Source organism: Podarcis erhardii (assembly GCF_964252035.2).
Source record: "Podarcis erhardii genome assembly, chromosome: 11".
NCBI classification, from domain to species: domain Eukaryota; kingdom Metazoa; phylum Chordata; class Lepidosauria; order Squamata; family Lacertidae; genus Podarcis; species Podarcis erhardii.
Window position 1 is genome coordinate 24,445,319 of NC_138501.1, and position 20,493 is coordinate 24,465,811.

The 20,493-nt window shown below is 39.2% G+C and overlaps 1 protein-coding gene across 3 annotated transcripts in view; it reads right to left on the reverse strand.

Annotated features, from left to right (window-relative positions):
- Positions 1 to 20,493, reverse strand: part of LNPEP (leucyl and cystinyl aminopeptidase) — a 56,460-nt gene that overhangs the window by 19,281 nt on the left and 16,686 nt on the right. For all 3 annotated transcript variants that reach the window (XM_081880357.1, XM_081880358.1, XM_081880359.1), the window contains exons 3-11: positions 19,556 to 19,694; positions 17,204 to 17,335; positions 15,754 to 15,874; positions 15,182 to 15,336; positions 13,502 to 13,615; positions 11,705 to 11,836; positions 9,677 to 9,808; positions 3,046 to 3,209; positions 1,427 to 1,515 (exon numbers count right to left, since the gene is read on the reverse strand). In XM_081880357.1, coding sequence (XP_081736483.1) covers positions 1,427 to 1,515; positions 3,046 to 3,209; positions 9,677 to 9,808; positions 11,705 to 11,836; positions 13,502 to 13,615; positions 15,182 to 15,336; positions 15,754 to 15,874; positions 17,204 to 17,335; positions 19,556 to 19,694 — 1,178 coding nt within the window. The remainder of the gene's footprint in view (positions 1 to 1,426; positions 1,516 to 3,045; positions 3,210 to 9,676; positions 9,809 to 11,704; positions 11,837 to 13,501; positions 13,616 to 15,181; positions 15,337 to 15,753; positions 15,875 to 17,203; positions 17,336 to 19,555; positions 19,695 to 20,493) is intronic.

Here is a 20,493-nt window from a genome sequence, read left to right on the forward strand (position 1 = left end):
AATCCAAACTGGGAAAATGTATATTTTCAAGTCTCATGTTCTAAACTTCGGTTGCAATCTTGGTTAAAAAATTATATTCTATAGACACCAGAAGCTAATGCAATTTAAACTATTTGTTTCTTGCAGTTATTTATATTCCATTTGTCAGGGAACAAATCCTACCAATGCTTTACTATTAAAAAGTATTTTTATTGTGTTATGCTTCAACTTTCTCAAGTTCCCAAAGTCATATACAAGTACCGCCAGTAAAATAAATAAATTAATAATAATAATAATAATAATAATAATAATAATAATAATGTGAAACATTTCCCTGCTCTAACGTATGCCAACTCATGAAGAGCCAAATCAGAAGTGAGCACTAGTAAAGTCAGGGAGGGAACACTATTCAAATAAAATGCACCTGAAAATTAGATGATATTTTTTGGGAGGACAAAATGTATCCAAATGTAAAAAGATTACTACCGCTAAAAATCTAGGACAAATTTCTATTGGCCACAATTATTCTGTGAGGGACAAAATACACACAGGGCCCGCTATCAGAAAACTCATCCAAAATCTCCATTATCCAAACACAAGGAATTATACCTAAACCTCACTATACATACTGCTGATTCAGATATCCAAACAGATAAGAGTTTGCCCACTTCCTTAATTGTTTGTGTTTTGCTGGTGGCCAGGAGCCATTTTGGGCAGAAACTATGGAGGGAGGGAGAAAGACTAGACAAATCAGGGAGCAGGAGAGAATGGACAAATCTTTATTTGCCTTCTGCTGCCTGGCTGCAGCAGTTTCAGGCAGAAAGCATGGAAGTAGACAGCATGGATTTAAAATGTTCTCTTGGAAAATAATGGAAATTATTTCAGCCCATCATGCAAACGCTTGCCTAACAATTCTCTGGGGAGCATATGGTGTTCGGAAAGCAGGACTTGCATGCACTCTTGGTTAACAAGGTGTAACCAGTCAGAAGCTACAGAATTTAGTTGCTACAGAGATTGTACTAGTTCAGAGGTTTAAAATCCTAAAATGCTTAGCATGTTACAACTAAGAAAATAATCATTTTGGTATGCCCCCCTTTCCTAACCATGCCAAAAAAAAAGAGAAGTGTTTTGACTGTAAACACATTATGTAAATGAAGTAAATGAACTGTATTGCAAACCCAAAATAATGAGGGCATATGCACTTTTCTTCTTTCTTAACTATAAGCTCTGAACATTGATCATTTATTTTACAGAAATTAAACCCTTAAGAGCCCCCTGCCCTTGTTCCAACACTAGCCATCAAAGAACAACGATGATGCTTCTGAAAGATGCTCATAATTTGGCTCTGGAGACTCTCCAGGGAAAAACTATTGCACATCAAGAACGTATTTGTGCATTGGTTGACTTTACCATCTGGGAGGACAAAAGCCTTCAAAAACATACATACCTGACTTTTGCTGCAGTAAATAATTGTGAGAACTGTAGGGTAAGCTGTCATTGCTGGTGGTATAAGAAAGAGGAATGCTCCACAAATAACTGGAAGAGGAGAAAGTGTTTACACAGTGTTAAAGATTGCTTATCCCAAGCATAGGCAAACTCGGCCCTCCAGATGTTTTGGTACTACAACTCCCATGATCCCTAGCTAACAGGACCAGTGGTCAGGGATGATGGGAACTGTAGTTCCAAAACATCTGGAGGGCCAAGTTTGCTTATGCGCTGTAGCTTAAAAGAAAAAACAGATATTGATATCTTCCTATGTTTGTGTGCAGAAGCATTGTTTATTAAACTTAACAGAATTAGTTGAGGGTACAGTTATAAAGATGGAGACCAAACCTGTGCCTACAAATCTTGTGCTTTACAGGTTCACTACGCAATTTGCTTTTGTAGAAGCAAATCAGTTTTGTACAAATGCACACACAAAACCATGGATCTACAAGGAGCTCTTATGTTCATGGTATGTAATACACTTAAAAATCAATCAATCTTCTCCTCCCATTCTGCTTTTCTGCATATATTTGTAAGTAGCAATTGGCCTTAAGTGTCATTCAAATAACACAAGGTTTTTTTTAACGAAGACATTCAATTGCCACAATCAGCAGTGACGTGTTAAGAAATTTTCCAGCTATGCAATATTTGGGCCATTCTGCGTTTCAGGCAAAGAAACATGTGAAAAATCACAGTAGTCACCTCCCCTCTTTTTACCTAATAGCTGGGTTTTAGACTTTTTAAAACGACTCTGCACGTGCAACTTCAGCTGCTCTTCGTGGGATTGGGGCCATCATTCTAAATGCAAGACATTTCCCAGCATAACAAAGGAGGTGGAATTCACGGATTTCTCTGTGGAGAAGTTCAGCAATTCCAACATTCCATTTTACACCAGAAAAAGTATGCAGGGAGGGTGGATACAAGTCATTTGCACTTTTGTGCAACCTGGAATGTACAAAACGCCTCCAGTTTAATACTCCACCTTTATTTTATAGCACAAACTTTTATGTCCCGCCCCCCTCCCCCATTTAATCTCCTTGCCTTTCCCGGCAATGCCAACAACCTTGGCTAGTCAAAAAATATACTTCCTTGAACTAGGTTTCTGCCACAAAATGTTGATATAATCCATGTGTAAAAAGAACAGCAAAGAGTGGAGCTCATGTCCAATAGATTCATCAGCAACCCAGACACTCCTATGTGGACGGTATAAACCCACCTTCATGTCCAAAAGTGTATTCTTCCTTATCAATTTATAGGCCCACCTTCCATCTTTATCTTGTCACTGCCCCTCTAATCCATGTTTCAAAACAGATTTGAGGTGTACTAGAAGGTGAGTGAGCTACTATTCTCCAACCCACCCCTCCAACAAGTTCCCATCATTTCCAACTGTTCTCTCCCAACCTGGGCAGATGTGCTGGACCGTGTACCACTCAGCTTAATATTTACAGCACACCTCAGTGGATTTATTTGCCATCAGCAGTAAGCATTCGGCAGTCTCACTCCGTAAGCTAAAACACTGTCTGCAGAGTTAAATCACCCAAATTTAAATATAAGAAAAATATAAGAAATAAAGAAATAAACCTGGCAGGTATGGTCTGATTTTCCGATTCCACATTGTGCACAAATGGCTCCTGCTGCAGATGGATCAGTTTGCCTTCTCTTCTGACAGTCACCAAAGGAAATCCTTTCTGGAGAGTCCAGGTCTTCATGATTTTTTTGATATCGACATGGGTGTCATTTATCACCTAGGAAAGCACAGGAAAAATCAACTTTTGAGGAAGAATATATTATGGGATACCTTCAACAGCTGCCTAATCAATTCACTCAACAAGGACCCTTGTGAAACCAGGGTTTTAAGTAGTTAAACAGAATTGTAACTGCCAAGTTTATCAGTGATAGTTCCTTTTTTTCTTTTTTTTTTAAGAAGAGAAAAGTCCAGGAACTGAACTCTACCTTCCTATTTCCACACTGCTTCAGCTATGCAGTGGAAGCGTTTGAGAAAAGCAAGAAACAGAGAAAAAGTCAAAGCACTAAACTGCAGGTCATCTTTAGGTCTCTTTGCCCTTCTGAGAGACAACAGAAAAGATCCATGGATCTTGGGTCACAACACAGTAAACTTCCCATTTAAGAGTTGAAATTTTAATTTCAGAAAATTATATTTGGGATATGGCTCAGTTTTCTAGAGAGAGGCCTGTCTTAGGAAGGCCTAAGCTACCTCTTTATGGGGAAAACAAGCAGGACTAAAGGGGGAAGTTGTTTGAAGGCCACAAGCTGCTTCTTGGTTGTTGGCCGAAAGCAGAGTATTACTAATCACTTCTTCTAATCTACTCAGCATGCTGGAGGGGCTTGCAGCTTATTGTTCCCAAAACTCTCTAAAGATAAATTATGATAAAACAAAAATTGTGGTGTTTACTAGAGCTCGACATACATTTAGATGGTCTCTAGATGAACACAAAATTGGTGCTCTGCTCAGTTTCTTTTATTCGAGGGGAGGGCAACTGGTGATCCCGGCACTAAAAATTTTTGTTGGAAAAGTGATTCCACAGATGTTATACGGAGTAGAACTCTGGGGTTGGAATCAGAAGCTGTTAGAACGGCTTGAAATCTTCCAAAAAATTTTATCTCAGAAGAATTTTAGGCCTCCCTCAGAGTACTCCGGCAGCTCTCCTAAGAGTGGAAGTAGGATTACCTTCTGTGTCTGCCAGGGCCCACTTAAGATTCATGCGTTTTTTCACCAACCTCATAGATGCCCCGAACACCTTATTGGCTAAACAAGCCTTTATATCATTACAAAATAATACCACTTGGCATAAAAGCCTATTAGATATTCTATCCAGATACAACCTACCTGAGTTTAATACTCTCAAGTTGTGGAGCCCTGATAAAGTTCGGGAATGGATCTTTGAAAAAGACGCCTTTTTGGACTCCACCAAGATAAAAAACTCAGGGTTTTCCTACTGGTTCCCCCGAGTAAAAGCAGTCAAAATCTGTGCCAACTACTTGGTGGATATCACCGATCCCATCCTTCGGAGAGCTTTCACTATGGCACAGTTTCAAACATTGCCAACTGCCTACCTGACCGGTAGATACACAAAAACCCCAGTAGAACATCGTTTATGTCCTTGCCTTATGAAAATTAAAGAGGATCTTACACATTACTTCCTCTATTGCCCCATTTACTCGGGCTTTAGAGACGCATTGCTGCAAATTATACCCAACTCTATAACCAGTCCTGAAGATAGAGTAAAATTTTTGTTAGTTGATGCAAACCCATTACCCATTACCCATTACCATGGGTTGATGCAAACCCATTACCACATTACCCATGTGGTAGCGGTCTTTGTGATGAAGGCCATGAAAGCCAGGGAAAGATTCATAGACGACAATGTAAAGACCCCTTCACCGTCTGTTTAACTCGCTGCTTGTTTTCCCTCCTTTTCTATCTTGTGGGAAGAAGGTTTTGTTGGCATAGTATGTAATGAATTTTAATATTTTTAACTACTGTAGTGTTGATTTTTGTGCACAGGCATGGTCCTCACAATAAACGGATTTGACTTTGACTTTGACACTTCTTCTAATCTACTGTACTGCCTTTGGGGGAAACTAAAACAAACTGGCAATCGTTTTCGCAAGAGAGAGGGAGCAAGAAGCTGGGCAGGCTACCTATAGACTTGTGGAAGCCAACAAGAGAGCAAGCAAACATCAACTTTGTAGCCGTTTTAATGCTCTATTTACACCTTTGCTTTCAAGCTGTGCTCAGAAGCACATTCCTGAATGGCTGAACATCCACGGAGCATTTATTATTTATTTATTAAATTTTCATATACTGCCCTTTATTAAGTTTTCTTTTTTTTTTTTTTAAATAATTTTTATTGGTTTTACAACATAAACAAAAAACAAACAAACATAACACGACTTCCCCAAACCTCCCCTTCACTGCATCCTTATTTTAAAATTTTTTAGCAATTCTTCATCCCTTTTTATATTTAATTCTCTTTAAAAAAAATTTTTATAAATTTCAATTTTTATAGCTGTAATTCTTTGTATCCAATCCCTTGACATCTTAACATTCCGTAATTTTACAACAATTTTTAAGGTAAATTTTGAATTTTTTCCAGTCCTCTTCCACTGTCTCTCTCCTCTGGTCACGGATTCTGCCGGTCATCTCTGCCAGTCCCATAAATTCAGTCACCTTGGTCTGCCATTCTTCCAGAGTAGGTAGTTCTTTAGTCTTCCAATACTTCGCCAAAAGAATTCTTGCTGCTGTTGTTGCGTACATAAAAAACGTTCTATCTTTCTTTGGAACCGTTTGGCCTACCATGCCCAAGAGAAAAGCCTCTGGTTTCTTTACAAATGTCCACTTAAGGATTTTCTTAATTTCATTATAGATCATTTCCCAGTAGGCCTTAATCTTCGGGCAGGTCCACCAAAGGTGATAAAAAGTTCCTTCACATTCATTACACTTCCAACAATTATTGTTGGGCAAATGGTATATTTTTGCAAGCTTAACTGGGGTCATGTACCACCTATAGATCATTTTCATTATATTCTCTTTCAAGGCACTACATGCCGTAAATTTAATGCCTGTGGTCCATAACTGCTCCCAGTCAGCAAACATGATATCATGACCAATATCTTGTGCCCATTTAATCATAGCTGATTTAACCGTTTCATCCTGTGTGTTCCATTTTAGCAGCAGATTGTACATTCTAGACAAATTCTTAGTATTGGATTCTAGCAATTCTGTTTCTAACTTTGACCTCTCCTTCTGAAAACCTAATTTTCTGTCCTGCTTAAAGGTTTCATTAATCTGGTAATAATGTAACCAGTCTCGGACTTTAGGTTTCAATTTCTCAAAACTCTGTAACTTTAGCTTTTCGCCATCATATTCTATAATTTCACAATATTTTGGCCAATCTGTGTCCATGTTCAATCTTTTTACCGCCTTGGCTTCCATTGGTGACAACCACCTGGGTGTTTTACTTTCAAGCAAATCTTTATATCGATTCCATACATTGTACAATGCTTTCCTAACAATGTGGTTTTTAAAATTTCTATGTACCTTTACCTTGTCATACCATAAATATGCATGCCAACCAAAGTTATTATCATAACCTTCCAAATCCAGAATGTCTGTATTCTCAAGAAGTAGCCATGATTTCAGCCAGCAAAAAGCTGCTGCTTCATAGTAAAGTTTTAAGTCCGGCAGGGCAAAGCCCCCTCTATCCTTTGCATCAGTCAAAATCTTAAATTTGATTCTGGGTTTTTTGCCCTGCCAGATAAATTTAGATATGTCTTTCTGCCACTTCTTGAAGCAATCCATCTTATCTAGAATTTGCAATGTTTGGAACAAAAACAACAATCTCGGCAATACATTCATCTTAATAACAGCAATTCGGCCTAACAAGGAAAGTCTCAATCTTGACCATGTATCAAAGTCTTTCTTCACTTCAGCCCAACATTTCTCATAATTATCTTTAAATAGGTTCACATTCTTAGATGTTAAGTTCACCCCCAGATATTTTACCTTTTTAGCAATTTCCAAACCAGTTTCTCTTTGAAAACTGTCTTTTTCCCCCATCGTAAGATTTTTTTCCAGCACCTTTGTCTTATGTTTATTTAATTTAAAACCTGCTACTTGACCAAATATTTCAATAAGTTCCAAAACTCTTTTTGTACTGGCTTCTGGCTGTTGTAATGTCAAAACTAAATCATCTGCAAATGCTCTTAACTTATAATGTTTAGTTCCGACCTGTATACCTTTAACCAGCTGGTCCCTTCTAATCATGTTTAGGAAAACCTCCAGTACCGATATAAACAATAGAGGGGAAATTGGGCATCCCTGTCGTGTCCCTTTCTCTATTGGGATTTCATCCATAACCATACCATTTACAATTAGTTTAGCCTTTTGCTCAGAGTAAATTGCACTTATACCATTTTCAAAGTTCTTGCCTACCCCCATCCCTTGGAGATTCCTCTTCATGAAGCTCCAACAAATATTGTCAAAGGCTTTCTCTGCGTCCACAAAAATCAAGACAGCTTTTCTATTTATGTCAGTTTCCAAGAGTTCTAAAATATCTATAATGTTCCTCACGTTGTCTGACAATTGCCTGCCTGGTAGAAAGCCTGTTTGGTCCATGTGAATCTCCTCTAACAAAACTTTTTAAAATCTTTTTGCTAAAATGTCTGCAAAAATTTTATAATCCACATTCAAAAGTGATATAGGGCGGTAATTCTTAACTTGATGTTTCTCAGTTTCTGTCTTTGGTATAAGTGAGATAAATGCTTCCTTCCACGATTCGGGAGCCTTTTTCCCCTCGAGGATTTGGTTACAGACTTCTTTCAATGGTTGTATTAACCAGTCCTTCAGTACTTTATAGTATCTCGCGGTTAATCCATCTGGTCCTGGTGATTTTCCCAGTTGCATGTCCTGGATGGCACTCTCTATTTCTTGATCTGTAATTTTCTCATTTAAGCTCCTTCTATTATTTTCAGAATTTTTTTTTAAGCCATATTTTCCAATAAATTGTTCTATCTCTTGTTCATTCTTTGGCCCTTGTTTATACAATTTCTTGAAGAAACTTTGAAAGCAATTACTTATCTCATTTGGTTTGTTTATAAACTTCCCATCTACTTCGAGTGATGTCACCGTATTCAGCTTTTGTCTCTTTTTCAATTGCCAAGACAGTAGCTTCCCACATTTATCTGCCGACTCAAAAGTCTTTTGCCTCATTTGTTTAATTTTCCATTCTATTTCCTGATTCATCAGTTCCATATATTGTGTTTGATAAAATTTTATTTCTCTTAAAATCTCATGAGATTTAGGCTTGGATCTCAGTTTCTTCTCCCCTTCTTTTATTAGGTTCCAGATTTTCTCTTTCCTCTCATTCTGTTTTTTCCTCTTTATTGAATTCTGTTGTATTAGGAAGCCACGCATCACGGCTTTGCTTGCGTCCCAAATTACTCTTTTTTCGGTATCTGATCTCAAGTTAATCTCAAAGTAGTCTTTAAGTGTTTTTTGGGCCTTTTTGCAAATTTCCTCATCTCCAAAAAGAGTGTCATTCATTCTCCATCTAAAGGTTCCAGCTGTTGTTAGTTTCATTTCCATCTTCACAGCATTGTGGTCAGAACAGGTTTTTGGGCAGATTTCTATTTTTCCTTTATTAAGTTTTCATACCGCCCTTTATCCAAAGACCACAGTGCTTCACAATGTAAAAATACAAACACATAATAAGCCGCCTCCCACAGACACATTTTAAATGCCACAGAATGTTTATTGTTATTATTTACTGATTTTTGGAGTTGGGGCTGGCAGGGAATGGGGCAAGTCAGGAAAAGAAAATCCTGCCAAGCCACATTAAGAGATTGGCTTAGACCCAGAGTTCCGAGAGTAAATTCCACCCACAGATTGGGTCCCTTTTTTCTCCCCTTTGCAAGTTAATCAGGGGAACAGTCACCTATATCTAGTAAGAATGGTCTGCCAGACTTATACGGAGCCTCTGGGCTCAGTAACTAGCTCAGCTTCCTGTCTGCAAAATGGGCATAATATGTGATCGCGTTATGTACATGTACACATTTTATTTAAATAAATTTAAACAACACTCTTCAACAATAAACAAGGGTTTTCAGAGAGGCTAACAATTACAATTGAATTAAAAACAATTTGTGTATGCAGGCAAATAAATATTTTTTCTACTGTTATGTTCACAATTCTTGCCTTTGGGCACGTTAAGGTACAAGAGAACCCATGTTTAGAAAAGGTTGACTCTGAAATTGCAGGGTTACTAAAGGATATATATTAATAAACATGCTATTTGCCATTCTACTATGGTTTCATGTTGATTACTGTGGCACTGATAGGGACAGGGCTTGCCCTATGCATAGAAAGAGAGGTCTGAGAAGTTTCCCAATTGACCTAAGCTTCCTAAGCATAGATCAGAGCAGTTTTTTCCCCCATTTGTCCCATCACTTTTCCGGGCAAAACCCACTGTTTACCGCTGAATCAGAATGTCAATTCACAGAAAAAACCAATGGATGCCTGTTCCGATTCAGCGGGTTTTCCCAGGGGGAAGAGCCAGGACAAGCAGACATGTGGATGAACTCCCAGCAAAATCCATCATGGCACACTTTGCAGTACAATTCAGTGGTGGCCAACCTAAGTAACATCAATAAACCTTTGTTCACTTCCCCTCCCCTAGTCCAAGAGTTTTACCTGATTCATGCTATCCCACAAGTCATCACTTTGGGTGGACCCATAGCTGTGGTCATGCAGATATAACTGAATACTAGCTTGGAAGATATCACTGTGGAGATAGTTTTTCAACATTGACAAGAGAGAAGCTCCCTGTAAAGAGAAAAATAGATCACATACCTATTTGAAATGCAATGGCCATGTTTTCAGTTTCCGTTTGCAACAGAGCATACCAACTGGCTTTTGCTTTTTCCTTGCTGAGGAAAAGGTACTTGGGCCACTATATAGATGGCTTTAAAAGAAAATTAGAATGAATTCATGGAGAAAACATCAGTAGCTACCAGCCATGATGGCTATGCACTGCCTTCACAGTTGGAGAAAGTGTGCTTCTGAATATTAGTTTGTGGAAACTGTAGGAAGGGAGAGCTAAGTAACTGACCATCAGGAGTTGCAGTGGTAATAAGAAACTCCATGTGGTTAAAGCCAGGAATACAGAAATGGCTACAGAAGTGGCTGCCACAGGGAGTTATATAATTAGTTTCCACCATGCTTTTGTATGTGTTCCTCCTCTCCCTCTTCCAGATGTCTGCAGGGCCTCAAGATCACAAGCAGCTGGAGATGGCTGAATATAAAGATAAAGGCTCAAAAAGGATAACGTGCCCCCAATATTATAATTCCCCTCCCTTCCATATCAACAGCTCGAGATGTGAACGAAACTTCACCTCTGGCCATGCTTACAGATGGGAGGGTAAAAGCCGGTCTCAGCTATTCCTCAAATCTGAACAAGATGTGATCTGGCCACAAATGACTAGGACTGATTGGAAATAGCAGATGAAAAAGTATCAGTTCACATACATCTGCTTTCTACACATTTATTATCTGAATTTAAACCATTATGTATATCTAGCGAAGTCATCATCTATACAGATACCAGTTCCCTTTTATACATTTACAAATATTCAAGGGTGTGTACGAATAGCCTTTTATTTGCAAAAGCCCACTTTGTGAAAAGAAACAGTGCTGCATCTAGTCTTGAAAGAATACACACCTGATTTTATCAAAACTGTATTAAACCTAAGCAAAGAGCTCCTTCTTTGAATCAAAACAGTGTTTACAAAAAGGGAAAACAGAAGTTTAGAAACGAAGAGTTTTATGGTGGATAATTATGAGAATTAACTGAAAACAGGGACTAGCAAAATTCAATCTAAATATTTATAAATGATGGCTTGGTGTAGATGTCATCCTTTAAACCACAAGAATTGGGGGGGGGGCACAGAGATTTGTGGCCTCCCTCCCTCTCTTCTTTCTTCTTTCTTTTTGGCTTTTAAAATATTTTTTATTAAAGATTTTCATGAACTACAAAAAGAGCATGCAATGTCTCTCCTATTCATTCAGATTATAAAGTCTTTTGGTTACATTCAAAGTAAGACAATATGGTAAGACACCCTGGTTAACAAAGAGTAACCATGGATAGCTCAAATGTTGTTTTCGAACTAACTGGTTAGTTTTGAACTCTGATGAAGGCTGAGAACTATCCCAGGGATGGGGAGCTTCCGGCCCTCCAGATATATTGGAGCACAACTCTCATTACCCCAACCATTGCCCATGCTGCCTGGGGTTTATGGGAGTTGGAATTCAAAGGCTACTCCTGCATCACATTCTGAAAATGGATACAGAGTGTAAGGACAGCAAGTCTATGAAGTGCATCTGATCTTCTAGTCGTGTCTTAAAATGTTCAGAAACAATAGACGGATATTTCAGTGCAAAAGCATGTGAGAAACAACATTCCGTTTCCCCCCCTCCACTGAGAAAAGGGAACGTTTCTAACCAATTTTTGTTGAGCTAAAATTTCTGATTAAAAATTGCTCATGTTGGTGTGAAAGGTTTCCATTATATGGTCCTCTCGCCCTGCAAACCCTTCCCCCCCACCTTTCAGGGCCTGACCTGCTGCTGCCCACGTCAGGAATGTGATTTGAAACATATTTGTGCGAACTTTTCAAGCGCATTTAATTTTATTAGAAGCACATTTGCCAGTACTTTTGAAGTTACCTTGATATAGGAGACGGCATCAAACATTTGCTCGATCTCCTCTGACGACTGGACGGCAAGGGAGATGGGATGAGATGAATTCATGGAATCTTTCTCCATTGTCTTGAATTGCAGATTTGGAAAAGAGTAATCCTGAAGAACAGGAAAAAGTTTAAGTGAACTCAAGTAGATGCTAACATGAGGAATTTGACCAGTCTGTAAGTACTGTTATCAGAATTGGAGATCTGGAGAAATAGTTATCTTGTACACAATCCCTTCTAGATACTGGTGTGCCTTTGAAGATTTACAACTGGCCCTGTCCAACAGTCCATCTAGTTCAGCAGTCTGTGCTCACAGTGGACAACCTGATAGCCGTGAAAAACTGCAAGCAGTACCTGAATGAAACAGCACCCGCCCCTAAGTCACACCAACAATGCAGTTCTGAATGTAATAACCAGGAAGCAAGCTCCCCGGAACACAGTGGGATTTATTTCCAAGCGTGCTGAAACTTGCTTTCCAGCATATGATGCATAAGATTGAAATACTGAGCCAGAACAATATTGAACAAGGTGTTAGCAATAAAGAGCTAGATTAGCAGTATGAGGACTATAGCCGATTTGGATTTTAGATTGTGTACTTCAGCTATAAGATATGGACTATATTTTACGTTTCCACTTTACTGAATGAAACAGGTAAGCTATTAAATGCCATAGGGCTGTCTATTATAATTCATTCTACACTCAGATTTCTACATAAACTGTTAGGGCCTGTTCCTCAATGCACGGACCATTGGCAAACTAAGCTATTAAATGCCATAGGGCTGTCTATTATAATTCATTCTACACTCAGATTTCTACATAAACTGTTAGGGCCTGTTCCTCAATGCACGGACCATTGGCAAACACTTCAGATGCAGAGGCCTGGACACAATGTCCAGGTTCAACCCCAGGTGACCATTCGTTTCCAAAGATTAGGAGAGCAGAAAAGGTCAAGGAGAAGATAGTCAATAGTACAAATCAAGCTGGTAAGTTTTCTGTCGCCCACAAAGAAAATGTGCATTCTTTATAGCAATCTGGCACCACCAAGTGGTGAAGTTTTATTTCTTCAGGGCACCAATGTGTGCAGTTTTCTCCAAGCTATTCTTGACTTGTTTATAAGCCTGTAAAAACTATTTTACCCCAAGGCCCGGATTCAAACTTAACCAACACTTCAGGGGTGCAAGGGTAGGCAAGCAAAAATGAGCTGGGGAAAACAAAAATGCATGTGCCCCTATTCCTCTCTCTTATTGTTACCACCATACAAGCACCAGATGCAGACATACAACACTCTCTTCTCAATCAGTCACACACTTGTGCTCACACAAGGTGTGTATTACGGAAGTTGTCTTCAATGGGTTAGGCCCTGAAAAGGAGCCTAAATACGCTTTTAAAAATATCCTAGAGTTGGAAGGGACCACGAGGGTCATCTAGTCCAACCCCCTGCAATGCAGGAATCCATTGCCCAATGTGGGTCTCGAACCTCAACCCTGAGATTAAGAGTCTCATGCTGTACCAACTGAGCTATCTAATAAACACTCTCTCTCTCTCTCTCTCTCTCTCTCTCTCTGTGTGTGTGTGTGTGTGTGTGTGTGTTGAATTCCATATATATGTTAAACTCCACCATGGCTAGAATTTTACTACAAGTGCTTCAAAAGCAAGGATTTTTCTTTTCTTCGAACAATAGAACTCCTAAAAACAAAGTATAACTACGAAGTCTGAGACCAAAGCGGATTATGCCAAGTTAAAAAAAACTTTGTACACACCCCTTCACTGCACTTACAGTATATAATTCTGGGAAGACTTTCTTCAAGGCAAAATTTTCCATAAAAGTGGCAAATCCTTCATTCAGCCACAGGTCGTTCCACCATTCCATAGTTACCAGATTGCCAAACCACTAAGAATGCAAAAGAAATACATATTCCCATTATTAGATAACATGCCCAAAGATAAATCCATGGATTGTGTATAAGAATAAAGATTTTAAAGAGTGTTCAAGGAGTTATGCAAGATAGATAGGAAGGTTTCATACTGGGAAACAAACCGTCTTCATCAATCATCTTCATCAACAGGAAGCAGTAAAACAGCCCATACTGCCTTGACATGTGGGGTTACATGCATTTTCTCAACTCAGGAAAACCACATTACAGCTGCATAGATGTTTATACTGGCAGCTTATCGTACATGAATGTGAAACAAACATTTCAGAAGCATTCAGTGGGGCATGCTGCTGCAAATTGGCCTAACCACCCAGTTAACCCAAAACACAAATCTGAATGTAAATAAATATTGTATATACATATTTTTAAAATTGCTCATTTAATTGTTTTAATTTAAACTGCAAGAGTGTTTGTGAACAGAAATTTTACATCCTCCCCCCCCCCCGGGTGGATTTGGTTTAAATCAAATTGATTTAAATCACTAGTCAGTAAGACTTGATTTAAATCACTAGTCAGTAAGACTTGATTTAAATCATTTTTTTACAGAAAGACTCATTCTTGCTGGTGTAATCTTAATATTTACAACCAGATGAAGGTTTCATTTTTGGAATAATAAATTTTCAGAGTAGTTTTTACAGCTATATCAAAAATTGCTGATTTGGTTATGCTATTAGAAATACATAGACAGATAATTATGAAATTATTGTGAAGTTTAATAAGTTAACTGTTTATATTTGGACAACTTTTCTGCTGTACTTTATTGTAAGGAGAAAAATAATCATTTCCTTAATAACAGTTTAAACAATTTATTTAACTAAAACAATAATATTATTGCATATGTATCCATGTTTGTTAACTGATGTGGTTAAAGGATTAAAAAAAAAACTTAGACTGAGTTTTAGCACACATGAAAAACTTAAAACAAATCCTTATTTCCTGATGAATAGCCTTTGGACTATAATGTAACTTAAATAGAAAACTATCTTTAGAAAGATTTTTCCTCCAAAAGCATTTTATTTTAAAAATCCGATTTAAATTTTTAAAAAATCCAGTTTCTTAAATAAAAAAAATCATTGATTTTTTATCCACCACTTGGCAATTGCAGATAATGCACACCAGCAGTTCATATCCCATCATGCTTTTCCATTGCTCCTAGTACAAAGAGTTACAGCGTGTAGTCAAATTAGATTTAAAAAAAAAAAAAAACCTAGCTTGCAGTTGCTCTGTCTTCCTGATATGCTGTCTGGACAGATTTGCAGCGTGAGAAAATATAATCACTCTAGGGCTGTCTCAAAAGCATTGCTCCATCACGAGTGCACAGACAGTAATTTTCATTTGAGGCAGGGGGAGGGGAGAGAGAAACTACTTCCTATTAGTGGTGCAAAAGATGCAGCCTAATTATCTCAGCAGAAAATGAGAAAAGGCAAGCTTTCTTGTAAGCAGCATGAATCAGAACTGCAATGATTTTTTTTAAAAAAGAGAAAATCCTGCAGTACAAGAAGAAATTGGGAGATCCTTCATACCTGGTGTGCCAGCTCATGAGCAATCACTCTCGTTACTCTCTTTTTATCCATGGCTGAAGATGTCGTGTCCTCGTGAAGGAGTGTTGTCTCTCGAAAAGTGATCAAACCCCAGTTTTCCATTGCTCCAGCCTCAAAGTCAGGAAGAGCTACCAAGTCTAGATGAAGAACAAGGCACCAGTTTGTAAATAAACCAGTACTAAAATGGAAAAAAAACCTTACCAAGTTTAATTTTAAAAAAACCTAGTCAAACAGACTAAACTTTAAGCTCATAGAACATGTCCATGTTCCATGCTCAACATCATGGCGCCTCTTGCAAACCTATGTCCATTTTGTTTATACATTTAATGAGTCCCACAAATCTCAATGAACATAGGAAACATGCACTTTCTCGAACAATGTAACAAGGACGTAACAAGGACTCCACTTAATTTTAGTTATGTAATTAATTATTTCCCCATGTTACAGTGATTAATTCTCCTCTACCTTTATACTATTAAAAACCAGGTTAAAAACAAACTCATAAGAATATATGAACAACAGGTGCATACTCACAAGAATATAAAGCATCTCACCTAATTTTTGAAGCGGGTATGTTATATTAAAATACTTCTGATAAAACTTGAGGAGCTCCACTGCTGTGTCTAAGGCATATTCAGTATGGTTCAACTTTTGTGGCACAGAATAGACAGATACCTATCACAGTGGAAAAAAGGAAAGGGGTGGGGGTGGGGAGAGAGAATATGAAACAGAAAATCCCACGAGACGCATATGCTTCACTGATAGTTTTTAAGTGAGAAAACTGCTCTTATGAACACAGTTTTACTAAAACAGTTGGCAAAGGCAGCATTTGCAAGGCAGCTCAAAGAACCGATTTCTGTGTTTTATGGCTGAGAACCACTTGTTAAACAAGGCAATAAAACAACATCGTGACATTTCCAAAGAGTTCCGCAGTTCTGAACAGCTTCTACTGTGTAAATACAACCTTGTTCATATTTTAGCTTTATGCTACTTTCTGAGTAACTCCACCAGCAACAGTGGTGGCTCATGGTCAGAGGGAGAGAGGGGGGAGGCAGCGGCATCCTCCCAGTGGTTGTACTGGGTTTACTGGGACAGGGATGTGGCTGTGTATCCTTGGGGATTTGGTTGTGGCTGCCCCACAGGTGTGCACCCCCTGCATGGAGACTGCCCTCCTAGAGGACCCCTGACCTCATCCCCATCATCTTCTCAATGAGCCCAGGGGGGTGCATGTGCTTCTACCACACACACCCCCATGAGCCACCACTAACTACCACCAGAAGTGGTTATTATTCCAGAGATTAAAAAAAGAGAATACAGGGGAAATCAAAAGCTGCCTTCACAATTGGCAGCAGCAACCTCTGTGGTAAGGAAGAGCTGCCTTCCTAACACTAGCATCACATTAGCTTACCTGGATAGGGCTGAGGCAAGGCAAAGCAGTAGAGAGGCCTGCACTGCATGTAGAGACCAGGGTACCTGTGCAGCCCTCACCTTGCTGCCTCCCTGCCTGATACGCTGCAGTGAAGCAGGTTTCAGGAGTGCAGCTCCATGACTATGTTATACCCCATAGGCTGCTACTACCAACTGAGACTCTACAGAGCTAAATATGAGTTTACGGCTCCGACACACAAAACTTCATATTTGGGTCAGCAGCGGGTTTGTGGCCACACCCAGGAAAAACAACCCAAGGAAGAAGCTACCCTTCCTTCTGCAAGGTTATTTGTAATACCACTGCCCCACCTGCGGCAGTTCACAAATATACACCTATGTGGCTTATTTGGTTTAGCTGAACTTTGAGATTCCTTCATAGTAATTTGAAACAAGCAAGCAGCAGCAGCAAAGCTGGCTGGTTCTGGTGGGTCTAAGCCAGAAAACCACAACCTACTTCAGACAGTGTATGCTGGCACAAGGGAGGGGACACAGCTTTCTTCAATTCACAGCAAGGGCACTTCCTGAAAAATTCTGAGAATGAAAAAGCTTACGCTCAAGAGCTAAAGGAACACATACCTGAATCCCGTTTGTTTCCTTAGTGCGATTTGCCAAGTTTCCAACAATGATAGCTACTAGGTAAGTGCTCATTTTCACACTTGGATAGAACTCATCTTGAACCAATCCATCTGCCAGAGATTTGGTTGCTTTCTGGAAACACAAACAAAATGTAAGTGTTTAATAGAAACCTAGAGGCCCTGGGGCAAGAGTAAAGCTCAAAGATGCCTACCCTGTGTTGACACAGTAAAAAAAAATAGAGTGATGCAAACTATATACAGGTTAGAACTGGAATTAATATGCAAAATGTTAAGTGTTGCATATCGTTATTTCCCTAGGCCTGTATTGCCCAATGGTTTGCAATTAGTATTATGATGACTGAAACTAAATAGTGGGCAACATGTTTTATGAAAAACTTCACCCCCCAGGTAAGGCACCCTTTTTTCTGTCTGTTCCATGAAAAGTAGTTGAAACAGGGGAGAAATGTTCACCCGAAGAGTTAGGACACTCTCTCAGTTTTGGCTCTGTAGTGATGTCACACAATTAATTTAGCTCTGTGATATCACCACAGTCAATTCGGACAGAAGGCAATGCTTCCTGAGCTCACTCTGATGTGGTTTCATAATATCCTTTAGCCAAACCTGAATGGCTTCATGGCTACATGACATTACACTCCTTGTATGACCTCTGTTGCCTCAGCAAGCTGCTCTTATTTTTTAAGAAAAACTGAGCCGAAGCTGCAGAATGGACAAAGAAGCAGTGGCAAACAGGCCGTGAATAGCTTGCAAAAAAGATAAAAAGATAAGCAAAGGATTAGGAAAAACTCATACGCGCCCAACTCCCACTTTTGCCCCTACAATTTTGATGCGGCAGTCCTATCACCACACATACATAGAATGAGGCTAACTTATTGATACACACAGACATTATATCTAACAGACTAAAACAAATATGATGAATCCCGGATACATATCTCATCAGTTGGGCCTCCCTAGAAGACACACTGCAGAGAGATATCCTATCTGCGGATTGCTTCTCAAGCCACATTTTTTAAATGTCTGGCCAGAACCAGAAGACAAAAAAACTTATGTCTTTGGTATAGGGTATATAAAGAACACCAACACCTGTCTGAGATTTAACTGACTTGTTGATTGCTATGGCTGAGTCCTGTTCCCTGTTCCATCAATTTCATAGATGCTTCCTCCCCAACTCCATTTGTCTCAAGCAGGGGTAGAGAACCTGCAGCTCTCCAGATGTTGCTGGACTGGCTGGGGCTGCTAGGAATTGGGAGTACAACATCATCTTGCTGCCACAGGTTCTTCACCTTCTGGGTCTCCTGGATCTTAAAGAACATGGGCAAAATGGTGCTGCCGTGCTTTCCATTTCACCCCAACCAGCGCCATAAATAGCAACCAAAGAACTATACACAGCTACCATAACAGCACAGAGAACCAAGTACCACATTTCCCAGCTGGAAAATCATAGACCTTACTGCATTTAACCTTCCAATGGAAAGTGCAGAGGTTACCAAATGCAACACCAGTTTCTGGGAGCAAGCAGGAGAAGGCTATTGCCTTCATAAACTGCTTGTGGACTTCTCAGAGGCATCCAGCTGGCCTTTGTGGAAAACAGGACTTTTTGTATGGCTCTTTTGTTTTCAAATTCCCTATAGCCACACAATGCCAACATATTCACATTTTTCTGCATCATAAAAGCAAAGGCAAAGCACAGAATGCCATGTCATGTGATGAACTAAACAGCTGTTTTGTGCCAACACTATGAGCACATTATTAAGAATGTAAGAGCAAAGTCCCATCTAATTGGGCATTCTGTTCCCATAGTGGGCAATAAGATGCTTATGGGAATACTACACAGAAAACACAAAGGTGTTCTCCAGATTGTGATCGCCAGCCACTAGTGTTCTGAGGCATATATTATATACCAGTGGTTTGATGCTTTTTTCAGCTTGTGAAACAGATCCTCTGATAGACAGTATTCTGGCGGCTGCAGGTAGGTCGGCCACAGACAAACATGGTTAGGACAGTGGTTCCAACTCTTAACTTTCTACAGTAGGGCTACATTACAACCATGCAAGAGTCAGAGGTTTCTCTCTCTCACGCACACACACACACACCCCTCCCTCTCCATACAGGTGAGTAAGAGGCATCACCACAGTTCAAGGTCACATTCCAGCCAGGCTTAAAGCACTTAAGGAGCAGAGGCAGTGTAGGGCATGACCTCAGGATAATTCCAAGGGTGGGAAGAGAGGCCTTGAGGGCCACCTTCAGCCAGAGGTGCCCATGCTATATATCCAGTGGAGCATAGCAGCGTAGGTACCCATCTCCCACAAACAAAAATATGGCAGGATTTTACCTTTGGCATATTTGACAAAGCAGAATGCTGATTATCTCTCTTGACAGAGACTTGGAAAGTGGCTTTGAATGCTGGTTCATCAAAGCACGGAAAAGCTGACCTTGCTGACAAGGGTTCAAACTGGGTTGCTGCAAGCCACCTGATGAAAATCAAAAGAAAATCCATTTGCTATTATCATTATTAGCCATTAGCTGTTGACAAAAATATACTTAAAAGGAAAATTATATAGCCCTGTGAATTTGTTCAGGAAAGGCAATACTGCTACCCTGTCAAAAATTGTACCAAAAAAATGCCAAATTTATTACTACAACATTAGGATCACATGAATATTTGGCAATTCAGCTCCCGCTTGGAATTTGCATATTTATTATGATATATATTTATTACTTCATAATTGTATATTAATCTTAAAAATAGTTTCTCAGGCCACCTGTTAACAAGCTCTAAGGAGTTGTCTACCACTGTGCCTTTTACGTTCCTTATACTAGCCCTAGCTTAATGTACATTGCAAAAGATCTGCTGTATCCTAACGGATTAAGCTACACAAAGATCTGGCTCTGAAACAAAAATTCTAGATTGAATTCTAGAATTTGGTTTTGATCAAGGCTTGATAACAAAAAACAAACATAGTTTACAGTCTACATATATGCCTGCATTCTACCTAAAGGAACAAAAACTAGTGGAGAAGATGAACACTTTCATTTTTACTCCTGAAGAACACTTTAGCAGGTTTAATTCCCAGGCCCAAAGGCACAGTCAATAAATGCAACATCAAAAGATTACAAAGGAAGTTTTCCTTGTTCAGAATGCTTGAACTTTTCAATACATACTTAACATTTTATGGAGTGCCTTGAATATTCAAAACACTTTGCATACACTCTCAGTAATTCTTAGAACAATCCAGTTAAGGAAAGCAATGTTATCATCTCCATGTTGCA